The sequence below is a fragment of the Cheilinus undulatus genome, linkage group 19 (genome assembly GCF_018320785.1).
Source record: "Cheilinus undulatus linkage group 19, ASM1832078v1, whole genome shotgun sequence".
Taxonomy (NCBI): Eukaryota; Metazoa; Chordata; class Actinopteri; order Labriformes; family Labridae; genus Cheilinus; species Cheilinus undulatus.
In genome coordinates this window covers 6,398,891-6,417,843 of record NC_054883.1, presented here as the reverse complement: position 1 = coordinate 6,417,843, position 18,953 = coordinate 6,398,891, and the positions used below count along the sequence as shown (strand labels likewise).

Here is an 18,953-nt window from a genome sequence, read left to right as displayed (position 1 = left end):
AATAGAGGAAGTGTCCCTGAGTGATGTTCATACTTCAGCCACGCCTGGGTACAATATTTACATGGTTAAAAATATGTGTTTAAAGATAGGCTTTAAAACGTGAATATGATCTGTGTATTTTTACAAGGAAATATTTTAGCCTAACACTATGAAATATAAATCAAAATATTCATAAAATTATGGATATTAAATAACAGGATAAATCAGTCAATCAAATACCTATTTTGTTGTTTAGTTCTATAATAAAAATATAAATCCGTGTCTCTTTTTTGCTTGAAAATGCTTGACATTTTCCATATTTATTTATAGCACCTCACAAACGATTTTTCCCTTTTTTCTTTCAGATTACATTTCAGTTTAACTTTTTACGCCTGTAGATTATCTTTGATTTATTAGAAACTTACTTACCATGTGGATTATGACTTCTCACCCCTTGGCTCCAGGTCTTGATGCCATGTCAGTCCAATTATGACACTAAAATAATAAATATCATTATGTAACATAATTTCATTCGGCAGTATTATAAAACGTATTTTAATCAAACTGACGGCGGCACCTGGAGACTGAGGAAATCTGATAGAAGTGCAATCGTGCATGATAAAGATCACTTACCTTTAGCTACATATTAGGACGCATTTACTTCATCATGCAGTAACTTCCATTTGTAGCTTGCATGTGCAGCAGGTAAGCGATGTCAAACGCTGTACCCACAATGCAAAGCTATGCTAGCTGGTCCCTAGCAGAGCAGCCTGACTGCGAGCAAAAACAACAACAGGCTACTTTACGGAGAAGGCAGCTGCATGGAGAGCGACAACAACGACGACCAGGACTCCACGCATGCATTGATATTTTCGTAAACCAAATGCATCTTAGCCTTATAATGTGAGTGCTGTAGCCTATTTTTGTGTTCATCACCAGCTGAAGTGATATTTTAAGGGGAAACTGTTTGCAGGCTAGCTGGCTAGCTCGCCAGCTATCTGCGTCTCTCTATGTTTGAGTGTCTTCCGGCAGTAGCGGCGGCGGCAGCAGCGGTGCCATGAACAGTGGACTCCCAGCTTCAGCTGCTCCGCTCGGGGGTGCCGGGATACCCAACGTCAAGGTGAAGTTTTGCCGATATTACGCGAAAGACAAAACCTGCTTTTATGGAGACGAGTGTCAGTTCCTGCACGAGGATCCGTCCATGGCAAGCCTACCGCTGCATGGAGGCGGCGGTAGCCCTGTCCCGTTGTCCATGGCCGGGGGTGGCGGGACGCCAGCGGGGTATTCCCTTGGTGGCTCCGCGGCGGCCTGCCCAGGCGGGGGGACCGGTGTGTCCAAGAAGAGCGAACCACTTGGGCCTGCAGGCACGTCTCTGGAGGGGCAGCTGTTAACCAGTAAGTGGCAATTACAGAAACATAAGGCCTCAAACACTGTGACTGTCTGTGACTTTACTTTTGGGCCTTGTTGAGCTTTGTTCAAATTTAGCCCGGGGTTTCACTTGAGGCCTCCTATCCCCAAAACAACGTGGGATACGTTTTACTGCCGGATAGCATTCCAAACTGTGCAGCTTAGCTGTTTGCTAACCCATGAAAGCAGTTTCTACAGGTGTTAATAATTATGCTTTATAATAACTCATAGCCTTACCGAAGCTGTTGCAAAGAGCAGGAGGCCTGCTGTTGTTGTGTGACAGCTGTGAGTGGGCAGAATCCGCGACCCACGACAGTTAGCATGTGTAGCAACTAGCCCGCTAGTTAGCTTTACTTTACTAGCGTTTAAAAGACCGCACGGACTGAATATAATGTGTTTGGCTTTACCTTTGTAGACGCTTTACCAACTCTGGTAACATTCCTGATAGATTACTTGACGTTAAATGATGTCTATTCGGGTTGTAGGGTTGTTGTTGAGAGACGTAAGTTTAATGTTTGCTAATGTTAGCATAGCCACGCTAGCCGTTCACGGGGCTTATACCCAACGTAAACAAACAGCAAGTAACAATCTTTCACGTGCGACTAAACGATTACTACGTCCACCAAAGCTTGAAAAGTTATTTTGTTCATAGTTTGTTATGTATTAATCTACGTGTCCTATTATACCTTGTGGAAAGCATTAATAGTACTTTTCAGTGTAGTTTGGTAATGTTTGCATTCTTAATAACGAGCTCTGCTTAGTTAGGCAGACTCTCAGGAGAGCTAACAGTTTGTCACAGACTTTTCTCCCCATCTCTTACCACATACAGAGTACCCTTTATGAACTAAAATCTCGCCTGAATTACCAAGTGTAAAACTTTTGCTTTTGCCATCCACAGTCCCAGGGATGGAGGGCACAACCCTGAGTGATGCCAATCTTACCAACTCCTACTTCAGCAGCAGCTTTATCGGGGTAAATGGATTTGGAAGCCCAGCAGAGTCAAAATACTCAATGATGCAGGTACACACTGGAAGTGGTTGGTTTATACTCAGAGTTAGAGCTCAGAGTTTACTGTGAGGACGTGCTGTCTGGTTACTTTGCTATTGCTGCTCTCCACTTAAATGCCAAAACTAAATTATTTGTAAAGCTCATTTGAGGAGTTTTTGCTGGTTATGAAACAGCCGGATGTAAATACTTACTTCTCTTTGTGGGCGAACGTAAACAGGACCATAGAGAATAAGAATGGTTTCTATACAGTTATTTTTAATGTCTTTAACTACTGCTGCAGGGGAAGATGTCAGACAAATTAGTCGTCAGCATGCTGGTATAGGAAAGACTCACCTTTAGTAGTATATTTTGTTGTTAAAGATAAGAAATATGTTTTTTTTTTTGGGATGCACAATATCATTGACATGATATCAGTTAGGAGGGTATTAGCTCATTAAACGAAAATGATTAGTATCAGGCGATAAGAAAACTACAGCTAAAATTTTGGTGAGAAAATCTGCCTTTATCAGTTGTAAATATTGGCGGTATGAAAAAAATAAAGTGGAGTTGTAGGTTGGACCACCTGACCTGTATGTAAGCTGAAGTCTTTTTATGTAATCATCATTCCTTACACTTTAAAGTGTGTTTAAAGGCATAGATTTGCTAATTTGTTAATCCTTAAACTTTAAATTGTGTGTTTTAAGGACTGATGTTTTAGTTTTGACCTACATTTAAATACCAGTATTGGCATATTGGTTTGACAAAATCCAATATTGTATTTTATTTTTTTTTTTGTTTGAATACAAAGCTGAAACACACATGATTACCTCAAAAATTAAGAATGTGCTTTGAAATATTTTCTACAAATGTTAGAATATCTCCTCTAACACATTTGTTCTCGATGTTGCTCTGTCTAGCGAATGACGACCAGCAGCAGCTCTCCCAGTTTGCTAAATGATGGTGCCAAGAACTTTAGCCACAGTGCTCATGGTAAGACCCCTACAGTGCAGTGTAGAGCAACAAACATACATTTAATTCTGAATGTGCCACCTCTAAATTTCATACTCTATGGTCTTCCTCAGATGCAGTGAATTCCCCGACATCCTCACTGTTCAGTGACTTTGGTGCTCTCAGCATTTCCCAAAGGAGAAAGGTGAGCGTGCACCATCTTTTCACTACTTACTCTAGTTTAAAAGAATGGCTTCATCAGAAGAAGATAAAAGTTTTTGACTGATCCAGCCAGAGCCCTGGCCTGAATCTTGGTGACTGAATGCTATAATTGAGTCAAAATGTGCTTCAATTAAGTATTGGCCTGGTGTGTACCTTTTTGGGGTTTTTTTGGGGGGTTTTTTTTGCATTTTTTTTCCTAATCTCATGTGCCGCAGGTTAGATTGAAGTGAGAGAAAGTTCTGTTCTGGTAGATCTTGGCAACATTTTTTTCCATAGCAAAAAAAGGCAATTTAACTCAAAGTTAAAACTTGTTAGATTTTTAATTTTATTTACATCATGGCTTAAGTTTATCCTAAATCTTACACATGTAAAATGGTAAAGAAGCCTTTGCTTATTTTGCTCCTTGGACCTGGAATAACTTGCAGAGCACCTCCTTTTTTGTCTCTCATGTTTGTATGTCATGTTTGTTGTATTTTGGTGTTCCTCTTGTAACTAGTGTGCTGTCTTGGCCAGGTCTCCCTCGAAAAAAAACCCCTAAAATCTCATGGGACTACCTGGTAAAATAAAGAATTTATAAACATGTGTCCTTTTGCCTCCAGACTCCGAACCCGGCAGCAAGTGAGTTCATCCCAAAGGGAGCGCCACGTATGGCCACCATGGCTCAATCCACTGTCCAGGCCTTCCCCTCACCCATTTTTCAACATCCGGGCCTCAGCAGCTCCACAGCTGCTGCGCTGGCTCCAGGTGAGGAATGATTACCTACAGAGACATCGCCTTTTTTCTGCTTTGAGCTACTTTTATCATGACTCAGTTTTTTTTTCCAGCTTAAGCGTGGAACCTTTTTAGTTTAATAAGTTACAAAAGTCCCCACAACCCCCAGTGGGATAATCGGTATAGAAAATGAATGGTTGGAATTTACAAAAGTCCCTCTTGCATATAGCACTAATCCTATTTCTTCCTTCTTTTTTAGGCATGTCCCTGTCTGCAGGGTCTTCGCCTCTCCACTCCCCAAAAATTACACCACACAGCTCACCTGCTCCTCGTCGGCGGAGCCACACCCCGAACCCTGCCAATTACATGGTGCCCACCACTGCGTCTGACCCAAATACTCACATAATTCAGAAAGAGACTGTAGGGGGGACCACCTACTTCTACACTGACAACACGCCGGCACCGATGGCAGGGATGGTATGTGCTGCACACAGTATCTTACCCTCATTTCAGCCTGGAAATACTGCAAATCTTTGGTGTAGAAAAAGATGCATACAGATACAGCTTCACTTAATGAATTTGTTGATATTGTAAGCAAGGAAACATTCTGATAAGTTTTCTAAGATCTTTCTGAGATTTTGCTTTTGGGATGCATAGATTTCTGCTCCAGAAGTCTTGCACATAGCACAGTTCATCAGTCAGGCTTTTTAGTGCTTACACTTCACAATAAAAACACAAATCTAAAAATCTGGAGGTTATAATTCATCGTTTACATTGCATTATTGACCATCTTAACTTTTCCTTTAACTGTTGGCAAAATTTTCCTTCACTGTTTTCATTTGGGTCACTGTGAGCACATTGTCATGTGGAAAAATATAAACATGTGGTGCCACTGGTTTTCGTTTCTTGATAAGTGGGAAGTTGTGTCTCTCTGGTTTCATTGCAGGTGTTTCCTACCTACCATATCTATCCCCCCACTGCTCCCCATGTGGCTTACATGCAGCCAAAAGCGAACGCCCCATCCTTCTTCATGGCTGATGAGCTAAGACAGGTAGGTCCCATTTAGTGTACTTTTTTCTTTTCAGTAGTAAAGAATTGAATGTCCTCTTTGGAGAAAACTATCTCATTCCCCCCCTTGCTTCTTCTTCAGGAGTTGATAAACAGACATCTCATAACAATGGCTCAGATTGACCACTCAGAAAACCCAGGTAAAGGATCCATTGTGATATCACAACAAAGAGTAATGCCTTCTAAAATGAATCTTTGCCTTGTTCAAAATAGTACCAGTACCATGACATTATCAGCCATACTGCACATTATACTAATGCTAAGCATGCCTGTCCACCATACCTTAAAGCATCTCCACATCATACACCATATACTTAATATGATGTCACATTTAGTATAAAAGTATGAAAGTTTGTGTTCTGGACTGACCATGTGCACAGAAAAATGAAGGCAGCCCGTATTGACAGATTTATAAAATTCATGTAAGCTGTGTTTTGTATCAGATGAAGACCATTTTGATCCTGTGTTGTTGGTTTCTGAGTAAACAAACCTCTATTGCTTGCTGAAACCAATATGGAGATGATTTCCTCATGTGACTGCGAAAGACTGTTGAAATACAATGTTTGTGGTCTGTGTGGAAAGGCTTTCAGTTACCCACATGTTCTTTTTCTGTTTCTCTCACATAGTATTGAGCAAAACTGTCAACAGTCAAATAACCCTGTTGTAGACTTCAGTAAAAGCAAATCATAAAACTAATTCCTACTCAAGTTTTTATAATAACAAATGATTTTACATGGTTTATAACCCACAGCCTTCTCAGGGCTGTGGGACTAAACCAGACGAATTGCATGTGTTTGTGTAGTTGTGTATTTTTCTCTTCTAATAACTGCGTTGTCTGGCAGATGTACCGTCTGAGGTTGACAGCTATCATAGCCTGTTCCCCCTCGAGCCCCTCCCTCCTCCAAACCGCATGCAGAAGACCAGCAACTTCAGCTACATCACCTCCTGCTACAAGGCGGTCAACAGTAAGGATGACCTGCCTTACTGCTTGAGGAGGATACATGGTAAGAAATGTGCTCCTGAGAAATTGTCTCTCAGTGGCACATACGGCATATGCCACAAAGCCAAATAACTACTGTGACAAATGATGCAATAGTGACTCTAAAGGTAAATGTAGAAGTACAAAAGCAGCTACTCAAAACATTCTGAAATGTACATCTTTTGGACAGTTTTCCTCATTGATCCTGTTTTCTTACTAAGTTATTGCATATTTTCAGTTATTAAGCTTTAGCAATCAAAAAATGCAAAGAAGGAAGAAATCAGTCTTGTTTTAAGAAGTCTTTATACTGCAGTCACTACTGTTTGAAAAAGCAAAGCTGGGCAGGTTTGAGTACTCTCTACTGTTAGAGAAGACATGTACATACATTAAAGTTGACACTATACAGCAGTCTTGTAGTACTGGAGTCCAGGACTCAGACTGGAGTCCTGATTTGGAAGACTCGTGACTCAACTTGGACTCGAGCGCTGATGACTCGGACTTGGACTTGAGCTTTAACTGCTCAGACTTTAGAGTATCGAAGGGGGAAGACGTTAAGACCTTCTTGTGATGTGTTCAAATGTCCCATGGAGAAAATTGGAATTTTAGTTTTTAGTGAGAAATCAGAATAAATCCTGTAATTTTAAAGGAGGAATATTTAGTATCAAATAGATGTAAAGCATGAGTGCAGTTAAAAACATGTCTCATTTTTCCACCCTAAATACACAAATAATCCTGTTAATTTAACTAATATTATCGATGAAGAGTGTGATCATTGAGGAGTATTAATAATACTATCAATATCAATAAAAATCAATGACCCTCATCCTAGACTGTAATATTTTTCAGTTTTCATTGACTAAAACTATGAAGGCTGATCAGGACTAAAATGTGACTAAAACCAAACAAATTTTTGTCTAAAGACTAAAACTAAAAATGGTTGCCAACTTGCCAAAATTAACACTGTCCCCAAGGCTACTCCACCACGAGTTTGTAGATGTTTGGTTATGTTCGTGCACAACAGCTGTAAACAGCTCCTCTGGTTCTTTAGAATAAAAAGTTGAAGAAATTCATACATTAATGAAACACATCAGTGTAACCCACCTGGAAAGCTGGAATGGCTTAGAAACTATTGATAATTTAATTTAATTTGGCTCTAGGTTTTAGGTACTGGGGACTCGTCTAGGACTCAAACACAGGTAATGGGGACTCAAGTCAGACTCAGACTTGACTAGAATTTTTCTTTGGTGACTCGGACTTGACTTGAACACTAGGGACATGGGACTCGACTCTGACGCGAGACTTGGTGACTACACTACAACACTGGTATACAGTGGGACATGTTTGATCATTTCTAATCGCCTGTCAATCGTTGTGTCTCCAGGTTTCCGCCTTGTCAACACAAAGTGCATGATGTTGGTGGACATGTGGAAGAAGATTCAGCACTCAAACTCTGTAACACTGAGGGAGGTCTTCACCACAAAGGCCTTTGGAGACCACTGTGAGTATGCATTAACATTTTTTATGTTCAGGATTGAATTCCATGTCTGTGTTGTTTTGAGGTGTTTTTCCATGACTGGCACTTGGAATTGGCTTTCAACAAAACGGCATCATTAGTTTTACTTCTCTTCTATTCTGTATGCATCTTCAAACTCCTCACATATCTAGAGAGGCATTTTGGCTGCTTCACTTATGTATTCAGACACTAGAGCTAGTATGGCCTAATAGCGGAAAGAGTTGGAAAAAAAAAAAAAACAAGAATCCATTATTGTTGAACTTTTTTCCACCGCATGATACAGCTCCCTTTAATCCATTTGGGACCATTTTTATTTCCTTTTTTTCTTTGTTTTGCAGTAGGTGTGAATAGTAACTGATACCTATTTATAGTTTTTGTATCACTTCAACAGAGGAGTCGATTGAGTTTCAAAACAATGCAGATGGTGATCAACACTGCCTGTGGCTCCTGCAAGTCTGTTGTCTGCAAGGGAGTCTGCAAAGCCAAATATCTGAAATACACAAAGACCCCCCCACACACTTAGCTATTTAAGTGAAAAATATGTCCAGAAAGCTCATAAAATATTGTGCCCCTCTGGGATTTCTCAGGCTTTCTCTGTGATTTCTTTCTGCCTCATATGCTTGATTTCATGGCAGCTATTTGAAAGCTGCAAAACAAACTGTGGTGTTTTAAAGGTTGTTTTGTCATAACACCTTGCACAACAATTCTGAATGACTGTCTAGTCTTCTGGCATCCCTTTCAGTCAAGTTTGTCTCATAAAATGGTCAAACATTAATGACACTCACGTAAATTGCCAAAAAAAACCAATTTCACACTGCACATACCTATTTTAAAGTAATAGAAGTGCACAAAGAATAATATACACATTCAGCAACTCTGTGCCTTTATACTCATTATCTGGTAGGCGTACTGTCACATGATCATTGATAGGATACTGTACAAATATTATAGCTGCATTTCCACCATAACCAAATGTAGAATGCACAGCTATTTGCATTTCTACAGAAAAGGTGCCAAAATAACTGACCTACTTTTATGGCACCCTTCTGTCGGGGTTCCAAGCATACCCATCCGGCCCTAAAGAGTGAAACTACACTTGATGCAGTCCGTTGACTGGTTGAAAGAATCTGCACTTCCTGTGTGACAGCAGCATAAATGGTAGAACACAAAACCCTTTACTGAACTGATCTTAACAACTTTTTTTTGCATAGTTTTGCCCTGAACAGGCTATTAAAAGAAATGATGAGATACTATTTAATGTTCTGGGGTACTGGTTAGATAGAAATGACGATTCATTTCAGTTAAAACTGAGTTGCAAGCCAGTAGTGCTGTGTTGTTTACTCTTATGTAAATGCCAGAACCTGGCTCCCATGTGAGAGATGGTTTTGTGTTGCACAATATTGGATTTTTGCTGATATCTGATATGTAGATATTTACAAATTAGTTTTAGTTGATGCCAATATCAATACCGATATTTAAATGTAGTTTAGCCTGTAAAGCTTCAGTCCATAAAAGTTTGAACAAATGAATACATTTTAGTCCTTAAAACACACTTTAAAGTAGGGTCGTTCCGAAAGCACTATCGGGAATAATGATAATAAAATGCTTTAAATGCAGGTATTGCTATTGGTGAGTACACAAGTTTATGCACTGATCTGATACCATTTGGTTTGGCTTTATATTTTACTTTGTTTAACCATGCTAAATGTTAGTGCTCTAAACTGGAAATCAGTTCTTCTTCAGTGCTGGAAAACACTGAAGAACCAAAGGACTCACTGTAGTAGCAAAGAACGGTGGCTGCGTGACAGTTTTTCTCTGAATGTGATCGTTAAAATGCCTTCCAGACTGGTGCAGTCGTACACGACAAGAAGTGACACAGATTATCAAAAAGTTGAATAACTTTTGAACCATAAATCGCTGCCTGTTGTTTTTCCTCTTGAAGCTAGCCATTGTGCCTTCCCGTTGACACAACTGATGCCTTTGAATCCCGTGCGGCAGCATTTTCAGTGAGCCTGGAACTCGTGTGTCTTTAATGATTAAATCCACACCAGTAAACCCGATATTGAACGTCTTTTTATCAATATTAATTGACTTACGATCATTTATTATTACTAGCCTGGAAGCTAACTCAAATGCTAACCGCCATATTGTTTATCCTTTGTGAGGGTCTGTCAGCCAATGGCAGGCTGTTCCATAATCACATACTACCTGAATAGAGCATAATGGAGAGAGCCTGTGATGCAGTCCCCTGTATTATTGTTATTTTAGTATTTAACAGTAAAACTCAATAATCAGCAGAAAAACAACTTCAGAGATGCTGTACATTATGATTCTATTTGTTGAGCCATGCTCTGAGTCAAATATAGGTCTAAAATAATTTGCTGCTGTGCAGTCTGTCCAGAAAGTTCACACTGGTATTGGATCAGTCCTTGGTGTTGGCCGATACCCAGCACCTTGCTATCAGAATTGTATCGGGAAGGAAAAATGGCATCGGACATCCCTACTTTAAAGTGTAAGAAATTATGATGAATCAAGAATCAGCTGATATAGGTCTGTTGGTCCAGCCTAAAACTTCTCAAACTTATTTGCTTGTATGGCCAATAGTTACCTCTAATGCACAACAATTTTTAAAGATAAAATATCGGTTGTAAATATACGCTAAAATTTTCAGATCAGCGATACAAATAATTACTTTTTAAGCTTACCGATATCATGCCAATGATATCATGTATCACTACTATAAAGAGCCAGATTTCTATGAGCAAGACCGGATGGAAAATAACTGTGAAACCAAAGCAAGACTGGGGTTTACTGAACCTTACTAGTCTGCGGGGTAGAAAACATGGTGACTAACATTTGTAACAGTAGCTGTTTTTACACAGAGGTTCTGCAGTAAAGGCGAAAAGGAATGCCGTCTCTGTTCTGCAACGAGCAGTTCACACAAAGGTGTAACAGAGCCGTGCACGCAAGAGATTACACACACAGCCCCGGCGTCCCGTAATCAGATGGCAGCCGCTGCCCGAGCTGCTGCTTTCACTGAAACTCGAAACTCTGGATTTCTCGGTTCAAAGCTTTATATTTTCTAAATAAAATACGGGGAAAATAACATGAACATTCATTTTGATCAATTAGATCCAACAGGCTTTTTTTCCTCCATGATTCTGAGTTGGAGGTCTGACTTTAAGCTGTGTCACAGCGCACTATTTACGTCGGAGGTCGGAAACTTCAGAGCATCGAGCTCACTTGAACACATCATGCAACTTTTCAGACACTTCTGTGAGCAGAGACGTGTCTGCTACAGAGTGTGATCAGCTCTCTAACCTCGCAGTCTCTCCAGTTAATCCACATTATTCTTTGTTTTATCCTGCTGTTGTTTTCTCAGATGAAATGCCGCTCGATTAAACCGTGCTGGTTTATAAATCTCCTGTTTATGGAGACAGCAGCGCACACTCGCCGTTGCGGAATGCGGTGTTGTCCTTTCAGACTCGTTGTGGAAAAGTCTGTTGCGGCTCTGATACTACCTCTTGATCCGGATCAGAGGTGGGGCGAGATCGACCCCCAACGATCGCTTTCATACAGAACGGTGCTGCGTAACGAAGGCGTAACAGACACAGAAAAGAGAGGCAGTGTAAAAGTAGCTAGTGTCTCTGGTTGGTGGAAAGTTAGAAACACTGGTGCTGATTGGTCAAAATACTGAACACAAGGCACCAAAATTAGATGGATCACCTTTTAAGAAATGATAAGGTAATTGTATTTATAGGTGTGAATTTAATGTGTAGAGTCTCCAAGAAAAAATACAGTTTGGATCTGGTAGCTCATGAAGAAGAAAAAAGCAGCCTCTTTAGAGCGCACAGCTGTTAACTTCACAGTAAGAAGAAGGAAGACTCGAGTATGTTGGATGATTTAACATACAAGTTAAAGATAGTAAACCATGCTGTCTGGTATTTATGCAACATGGCAGACCAAAGGGGATTGATATTTCATTGTCAAAGAAGTGATTTTGGTGACATACATAATAAGCCTGCAAGGGGAAATAGGGTGATTAGGGTGATCGTCTGTGTCATTTTAAAACTGGTATCACTCAATAAAACTTTATTTATATAGCACCTTTCAGACAAATTCAAATGCAGCTCAAAGTGCTTTACATTATTGTACAAAAGTGATTGACAAAAAGTTAAAATGGTTAAAAAGGTTTAGAGACTAGAGACACAAAAGTAGTGAGATGATGAATGATAAAAAGAGACTGAGATAAAAGACAGAGCAGAAAAGAGAAGAATTTATAAAATAAGAAACAGTAAAATTAGCATAAAAACTGTAAAAATAATAAAACAATGATAAAAGATTTAACATTCCAAATAATTCAAAGCCTATAAAACTGGACATAAAAACATAGATGATCATAACTAGAGTTAAATAAAAGCCTAAAAACCCCAAATTAAGATTTAAAATGTTTTAAGATAAGAAATAGAATTAAAATTGAACAATGATTGTTATAACCTGTATAGTCATAAAAAATATAAAGTACTACATAAATGCCAGACTGAATAAATTAGTTTTTAGCTTGCAAAAAAAAAAAATCTGGATATTCTCAGCTCCTCTCAGATACTGTCTCCTGCTGTTGATAAACCTGGCCACAGAGAGTGGGTACTGGCTGCAGTGGAACCCAAACAGAGGAAGTAAAAGTGTCTGTTCTAACCCAGGGGAGCCAATATCCTGCTGTCTGTAAAAGCCCAATCAGACTTGTGCTTATGGTTTAGTTTCCTGAGCCCTAACCTTCCATCTTTTCCACCAGCGTTGGTCTTCTCCTACGACTTCCATGCGGGTGCAGAAACCATGTTCAGCAGACACTTCAACGACCCAGCAGCAGACTCGTACTTCACCAAGAGGAAGTGGGGTGAGTTGGTCTGCCCTCCCTTCCTCCCTCTGCACTGAATTAGACCCAGCATCACCTCTGCAGCAACTTCACACATTGTGCATTTGTTTACATGTTTGCTAATGAGGTCAGGGGTCTGAATCTATTTGCACTGCCTGTGGTTATGCTCACTTTTGCCTTCAAACGGCGAAGAATGTCAGGTGTAAAACCACACGGGTGACTTGAAAGATGTTTCCCAAGGAGTTAGGTTCTACTGCTGCTCTTTTTGTTGTCCTGAGGATTCAGAAAAGATTCACGTGTTTGGAAAATGTCCTACTTTGACGGTTATTGTGCATGTGTCTGTGTAAGAGGTGTGGGGACCTGGGGGGGAAACTGTGGCTGAAACTGATCCTGGGACAGGTGCTGTAAGCCCTACCTACAGGGATGCAGACAGAGGAAGCAAAACCACGTACACCATCAGCTTTGTGTAGTCTTTTACAAATACTTTTGGAAAGCACTTGAAAAATATCTAAAAAGCAGTGAATCACATTGCAGCTGTATCTCTAGACTGGCTTTATGGACAGGCAAATATAGTAAACTGAGTGTTCTCGGTGTGAAATTGTGGGTTTATGTGCAGGACACACCCTCACGCTGTTGAGTGTGTGAGGGTGTGTCCCAGTGTGTTACCTAGCCTGTATGCTGGCTGGGGAAAATTGCAGTACATGTGATAATGAGCATGATTTCTGAGAACAGTAAGCTGAATTTCCTGCTTTACTTTGTAATAGAAAATACTGTGGCAAAAAAAATAGTTATAAGTTAAGAAAAATGTTAAAGCTCCAGGGAGGAGTTTTTAACTGGCTATTAAATACCATACCATTGCTTCTTTTTTACCTTAAAAAGCAAAAAAGACCAACAATTAAAAGACTGATTATTTCAACTTAAAACTTGTGAATGTTTTTACAGCTGCAGCAGGGTAGGTGTCAGATCAAATGATCAATGGCATGCCAAAGAAACAGTTGTTTCTTACATTTTTCACTCACAGGTATATAGTGAATATGTTTGATGGCATCTACATTTATTTAAAAAAGACCCGAGGATATTACCTATCCAAAGGAGGGTGCCAAAATCGCCACACCATGAGTTTAGAACAGAAAGGGAGTTGTAAGCTTCAAACATCTCAGGGATCCTACTTGAAATTGTGAGGTCTCCAGTTTGATATGAATGAAAACATAGTATCATCAGACTGTTCTTGAATTGAAATGGGCTCCAAAGGTTTTAGACTTTTCTCTCTCTTTCTGACCATCAGCTGATGCAAGAAAACAGTTTGAGATACTCAGCAGATGAATATGGACATGTAGGAAAATTGAAAATTAATGTAACTAAGAAAATTTAAGCGGAAACCCCAAATATCAGAGACATTTTATCCAGATTGAAGTCGGTGTGAGTAGCATTTAACCCCTGTGGCTGCATTTGTGTAATATAGCCTCTGTTTGTATGCAGGACAACATGAACCTCCCCCTCCAAGACAGCACGCAGGTCTGCTCCCAGAGTCTCTGATCTGGGCCTACATCGTCCAACTGAGCTCCGCTCTGCGCACCATCCACACCGCCGGCCTGGCATGCCGCGTCATGGACCCCAGCAAGATTCTTATTACTGGCAAGACCAGGTACACAAATATAAAAGACTCCTCCTCCCACTTGAGTCCTCTCTAAATATATTTCCTTGTAAAAAAAAAAAAACAAATGCATTGTACATGGACCTGCTGGTGGCTCCTATATTTTCTGTTGTGTGCTGCTCATCAGTACCTCAAAGCTCAATTCTGAATGCAAAGTAAAATAATTTCGGCATCCAAAGTAAAACTAGGATGTTTGAAAAAGCTGTGTTAAAGAGTCTGCTTTGTTTAACAGCACTTGAGAAATACATTGAAATAAATGACATTTTCTTCGTGGGGCTAATAATTTTGTCCGCGTGTGTGTATACAGAGGCTACAGCCCTCGATACACTGGTCTCAGGTTCAAATCCTGACCATGTTACATGTCCTTCCTGGAGGTAAAATATTGAGGAAATACTACTAGTTTAGGGTCAATTTTAGTATTTTAACAGTGCTCCTTGTTGGAAAGTTGTTTGTACTATTTCCAACTTTAATTCTCTGAGAGTCTCTTAAATGTTGATGCAAAATAGGTTTTGTAAAAACATCCCTACTTGAAAAGATATTGGATCAAAACAAATTGTGAAATGAATTAAATCAGGACCTTGTGAATTGGAATCCAATTCAAGCAGTCAGTGGCATAACAGTGACATAACAGTTAGCACGGTGTGCTGATCACTGTTGGTCTCTGTTTATCAAGTGTGACTTGAAATAGTGGGGCACAAACCAGTAAATTTAAATTTCTTGCTCACAAAAGGCACATGACTAAATTCAGGGAAAGGGAAGACTATTTTTAGATCATGCTTCCTTTTTTTCTAAACCATGTGTTACCATGCAAACTCAATACAGACCCATGAATAGACTCCTCATGTTGGCGCCTCTCTTCTCTGCAGGTTACGGGTGAACTGTGTTGGGGTGTTCGATGTCTTAACTTTTGACAACAGTCAGACAAATCATCTTGCCCTGATGCCACAGTACCAGGTATTTAACTCAACGAAGTTTTTGACAAACACTACAATCAGATTCATAAAAGCTCTATAACTGATTAACTTTGGCCGGACTGTTCACATACAGCTGAGCAATCATGTTTTCTTGTTGTGCAGCAAGCAGACCTTGTGTCGCTGGGCAAGGTGGTGCTGGCGCTGGCTTGCAACTCCCTGGCAGGCATTCAGAGGGAGAACCTGCAGAAGGCCATGGAGTTGGTGTCCATCAACTACTCTTCAGACCTCAAGAATCTTATTCTGTAAGATAACAGAAGTACATGTTAAAATGACTGCATTTACATGGCAGCAGTGTTTCTGTGATGTCCCGCTCTGGTTGGGAAGCTCAAATGTTATTATGTTGTTCTGTTGCATTCTAGGTTGTTTTTCACGTAAACATTAAGATTCTGATTACTACTTTAGTTTTACTGTGTCCCTAGGTGTACATCTTGTGGTAAAAACATGTTCATACGCTCATTAGTTACCATCAGACTAGGCCTGTGCGATATATTGGTTTTATCGATTAATTTGAAATTTTTGTTTAGATTGAATTTAAAAATAAAAATCTACATTTTCCGATATACACCCCCCCCTCCCGGTTCCCTTAGTTTACACCGTCCCGTCCTTCACCACGGAGATGCACACAAAACAGCCGGCTAGCGGTGCAAATCCTGAGTTTCATCCCATAAGAACTGTGTATTTTTGTCAGCTGTTTGGACCTGGTTCAGGTTTACAGCTTCAGACCACGAATGCACCACAGCACGCTGCAATATTTGTTTAAAAGCTGTGGCAATGAAAGGAAGCAGTATGGTGAAGGTGTGTCAACATCTCAATCAAAGACATGCAGCCGGGAGCGCAGATTTGTTGAGTGGTTTAAGGCGCTACCCATGTACGTGAATCCTGCCTGTGGCCCTTACCGCATGTCTCTCCCCACTCTCTTCCCTGTTTCCGAATCTATCCACTGTCCTTCCTCTATCAAATAAAGGCATGAAAGGGCCCCAAAATAAATCTTAAAAAAAAAAAAAAAAAGACATGCAGCCGAGCAGCCAAAGTGTGTCTCACTGTGGAATTGACAAGACCGCTACATCCATTAAACACACACTTAAAGCAGTCAGTAGCATTGAAATCTAGTGGTGGGCACTGGGCAGTAAACCAGTATCAATACTGTCAATTCTAAAAATTCTGCCACGGAATGGATTTCTGCATCGCCGTCATTACCAGTTTTTAAATGGGTGCGTTCAGCTGTAGAGCCCACGGGAGGCATGACGCAGCCACTAGCAAGCAAAGTGATGGAGAAGGGCCTGTTTTGAGTCCCGTCAGCAGCAAGTTTTGCTCTAGCAGTAAAGCAGCCACGAAACTAACTGAAGGTCATTCACTCCTGCCGCTGTATTTAAACTGTAATACAGTAAACAGGTTAAACCTGTGTTTTTCCTCTCTTAGTTTAATGTCCTTATCGTGTTAATAAGGACCGTGTTTGCTTTGCAGAGCCTATCTGTTGGTCTGTCTGGGGCTTTAACACAAGTTGGGTTGCCTTGGTTTGTTTTTAGCTCAGCACTGCCGTGATTCAGCTTAAACAACAGTTGGAAATGTGTTTAAACACCTGACTAGCTTAAAAAGTCCATGTGCAGTTCTAGAAGCGAGCTGTGGCGTTAAACGAGAGATGTATGAAGAGATGGCACTGTAAACACTGCACTTTGCAGAAAGTCACCTGCAATGCTGCAGAAACTTAGTTGAACAATGATAAAAATGCTACTTCTTACAATTCCTTCACAATAAAAGTCCATAGCTGTTGATTTTTAGTAAGGGCTTTTATTGTGAAAGCCCCCAATGGGAAATAAGGTGTAGTCAATTGCAGCTTGACTCACCTCAGCATTACAGAAGTGAAACCTAAAACTATAGGAGCAGTAACACAGTATTGAACATACAGAAATAATAAAAAAAACAAACAATTTTTTCATGTTATGCTCAGACATGAATTCTGTAAGCCATCACAGGTTTCTGCAAATAATTGCAGCCTTTCTGCATTGATGTAAACTCTCTTTGCAGTAAAAAGGTTTTTTTTTTTGAGACCAAATAACAGCTTGCTCTTACTCAGGAGGAAAATTCAGTTGGCGTTTGTTACATTTTATTCATAAAATAGAAGAAAAACATGCTTTTACTTTTTGGTCATTTGTGTATGTTTTTTAAACAACGATAAGAAAAATTGTTTAAAATCGTAAATTGAATTTTTTTCAAGAAAATCTGGGATTAGATTTTTAGGCCATATCGCCCAGGCCTTCATCAGACTGAAGCTTAGTAGAGATGCTCTGATTGTGAAAATTAGGGCCTATACTGATGTTTTCCACTGTGCTGGCATGTTCTCTCACTTTTGACCATGGCGACTGATCAGAGTTATTCCAGTAGGGAAATTCTTCTGCCCAGAAGGAAAAAAACTTATTTGATTCAGTGGTTAGGTGACGTAGATGCTAGTATTAAAATGATACAACAAAACTGTTAAACACTGGCTACTGGTTAGGATTACGTAGCATCCATTGTAATAATATTAAACCTTCCCAAATCCTTTCCACATCAAGAACATTTACATCAAGGGCCCTGGGAGTGATTTATAGTCACTGCATTGTTTTTACACTTCACAGGTAAACTGAGTTACGTCAGGACAGAGGAAATGAGAAATTCTCCTTTTTGTCTTACTTCTCTCTGCATAACTCAGCATATGCACTCCTTTTGTTCTCCTGCTCAAACCATTCAAATGAAGTTTCTCTGCTCCCTCTTTCAGCCCGCTGACTCTCCATCTGTGCAGGTTCTTCTTCGGTGTACTCCGGTTCAAAAAAAATATCCTCTTGTATCCGCAGTAAATGGCACAACGTCATCACTCAAGTTGAAATCGTTCATATTATCTTTGTTTTAGCTTGGTGTGGTGTTACTGTCCCTGTAGAAGCCTGCAGACCCACACAGCTGATCAGAGAGTAGCGCGTTAACCCCTTTGACACAGTGTACAGTCGAGCCAACATATTTTCTTGGCCCGTTTTTATGTAAACTCGTTAAACTACACAGATAAAACGTTCCCATCTTTAGCCATCATGCTGTGGGTCTCTCTTAGCCTGTAGTAACCACAGGAGCAGCTGTCACAGAAATCACTGGAGGCCAATGCCACTTCTATAGGCAAGCACCTCATACCAACCAACTACAAAAATCCCAAAATATCCCTTTAACACCAGGGCAGAAATGAGATAATATTGATACTAAAGGTGTATCCAAAGCCAGTGAAAGCTTTCAGCCACTTCCTGGTGAATCTTTATGTTTGATAAATCACAGATATGACAGAAGAGGCTTGCATTAATTAAAGAGTGTTATCATTCATTTGGAACATTTTAATTGAAGCTGGAGAAAAGACTCACTGAATGTCTTTGTGGTTACCCTCATGAATCATACAGGTCATAATCTAACTCCATTGTTAGTCAACTACAGCAGGAAGTTTCCTGTATCTTGAACCATTCTCTCTGTAGGGATATGCAGGATAAGCTGGCTAAAAGGTTGAATTTGGATCCCCTGGTAGTCAGCACCAGAATTACAAATATGTCAAACTACTTTCTAATATTTTTTTTCAGTTCAGGCTCACAATCCTGCCCAAATGCTCTGTCTAAGCTGAATTACAGCTG

General features: G+C 40.0%; 1 protein-coding gene across 2 annotated transcripts in view; it reads left to right on the top strand.

Moving 5' to 3' along the window:
* Positions 1-725: 725 nt before the first annotated feature.
* The window catches only part of pan3 (poly(A) specific ribonuclease subunit PAN3), a 31,715-nt gene continuing 13,487 nt past the window's right edge, over positions 726-18,953 (top strand). Inside the window, exons 1-15 of one of the 2 annotated variants that reach the window (XM_041814604.1) lie at positions 728-882; positions 953-1,373; positions 2,285-2,406; positions 3,291-3,363; positions 3,456-3,526; positions 4,143-4,287; positions 4,514-4,731; positions 5,201-5,305; positions 5,405-5,462; positions 6,165-6,326; positions 7,683-7,799; positions 12,607-12,708; positions 14,167-14,332; positions 15,208-15,295; positions 15,418-15,557. In XM_041814604.1, the coding sequence (XP_041670538.1) occupies positions 1,037-1,373; positions 2,285-2,406; positions 3,291-3,363; positions 3,456-3,526; positions 4,143-4,287; positions 4,514-4,731; positions 5,201-5,305; positions 5,405-5,462; positions 6,165-6,326; positions 7,683-7,799; positions 12,607-12,708; positions 14,167-14,332; positions 15,208-15,295; positions 15,418-15,557 (1,904 nt within the window). In that variant the 5' untranslated portion in view covers positions 728-882; positions 953-1,036. Of the gene's footprint in view, positions 1,374-2,284; positions 2,407-3,290; positions 3,364-3,455; positions 3,527-4,142; positions 4,288-4,513; positions 4,732-5,200; positions 5,306-5,404; positions 5,463-6,164; positions 6,327-7,682; positions 7,800-12,606; positions 12,709-14,166; positions 14,333-15,207; positions 15,296-15,417; positions 15,558-18,953 lie in introns of both variants that reach the window. The other variant, XR_005993429.1, reaches the window with a different exon arrangement.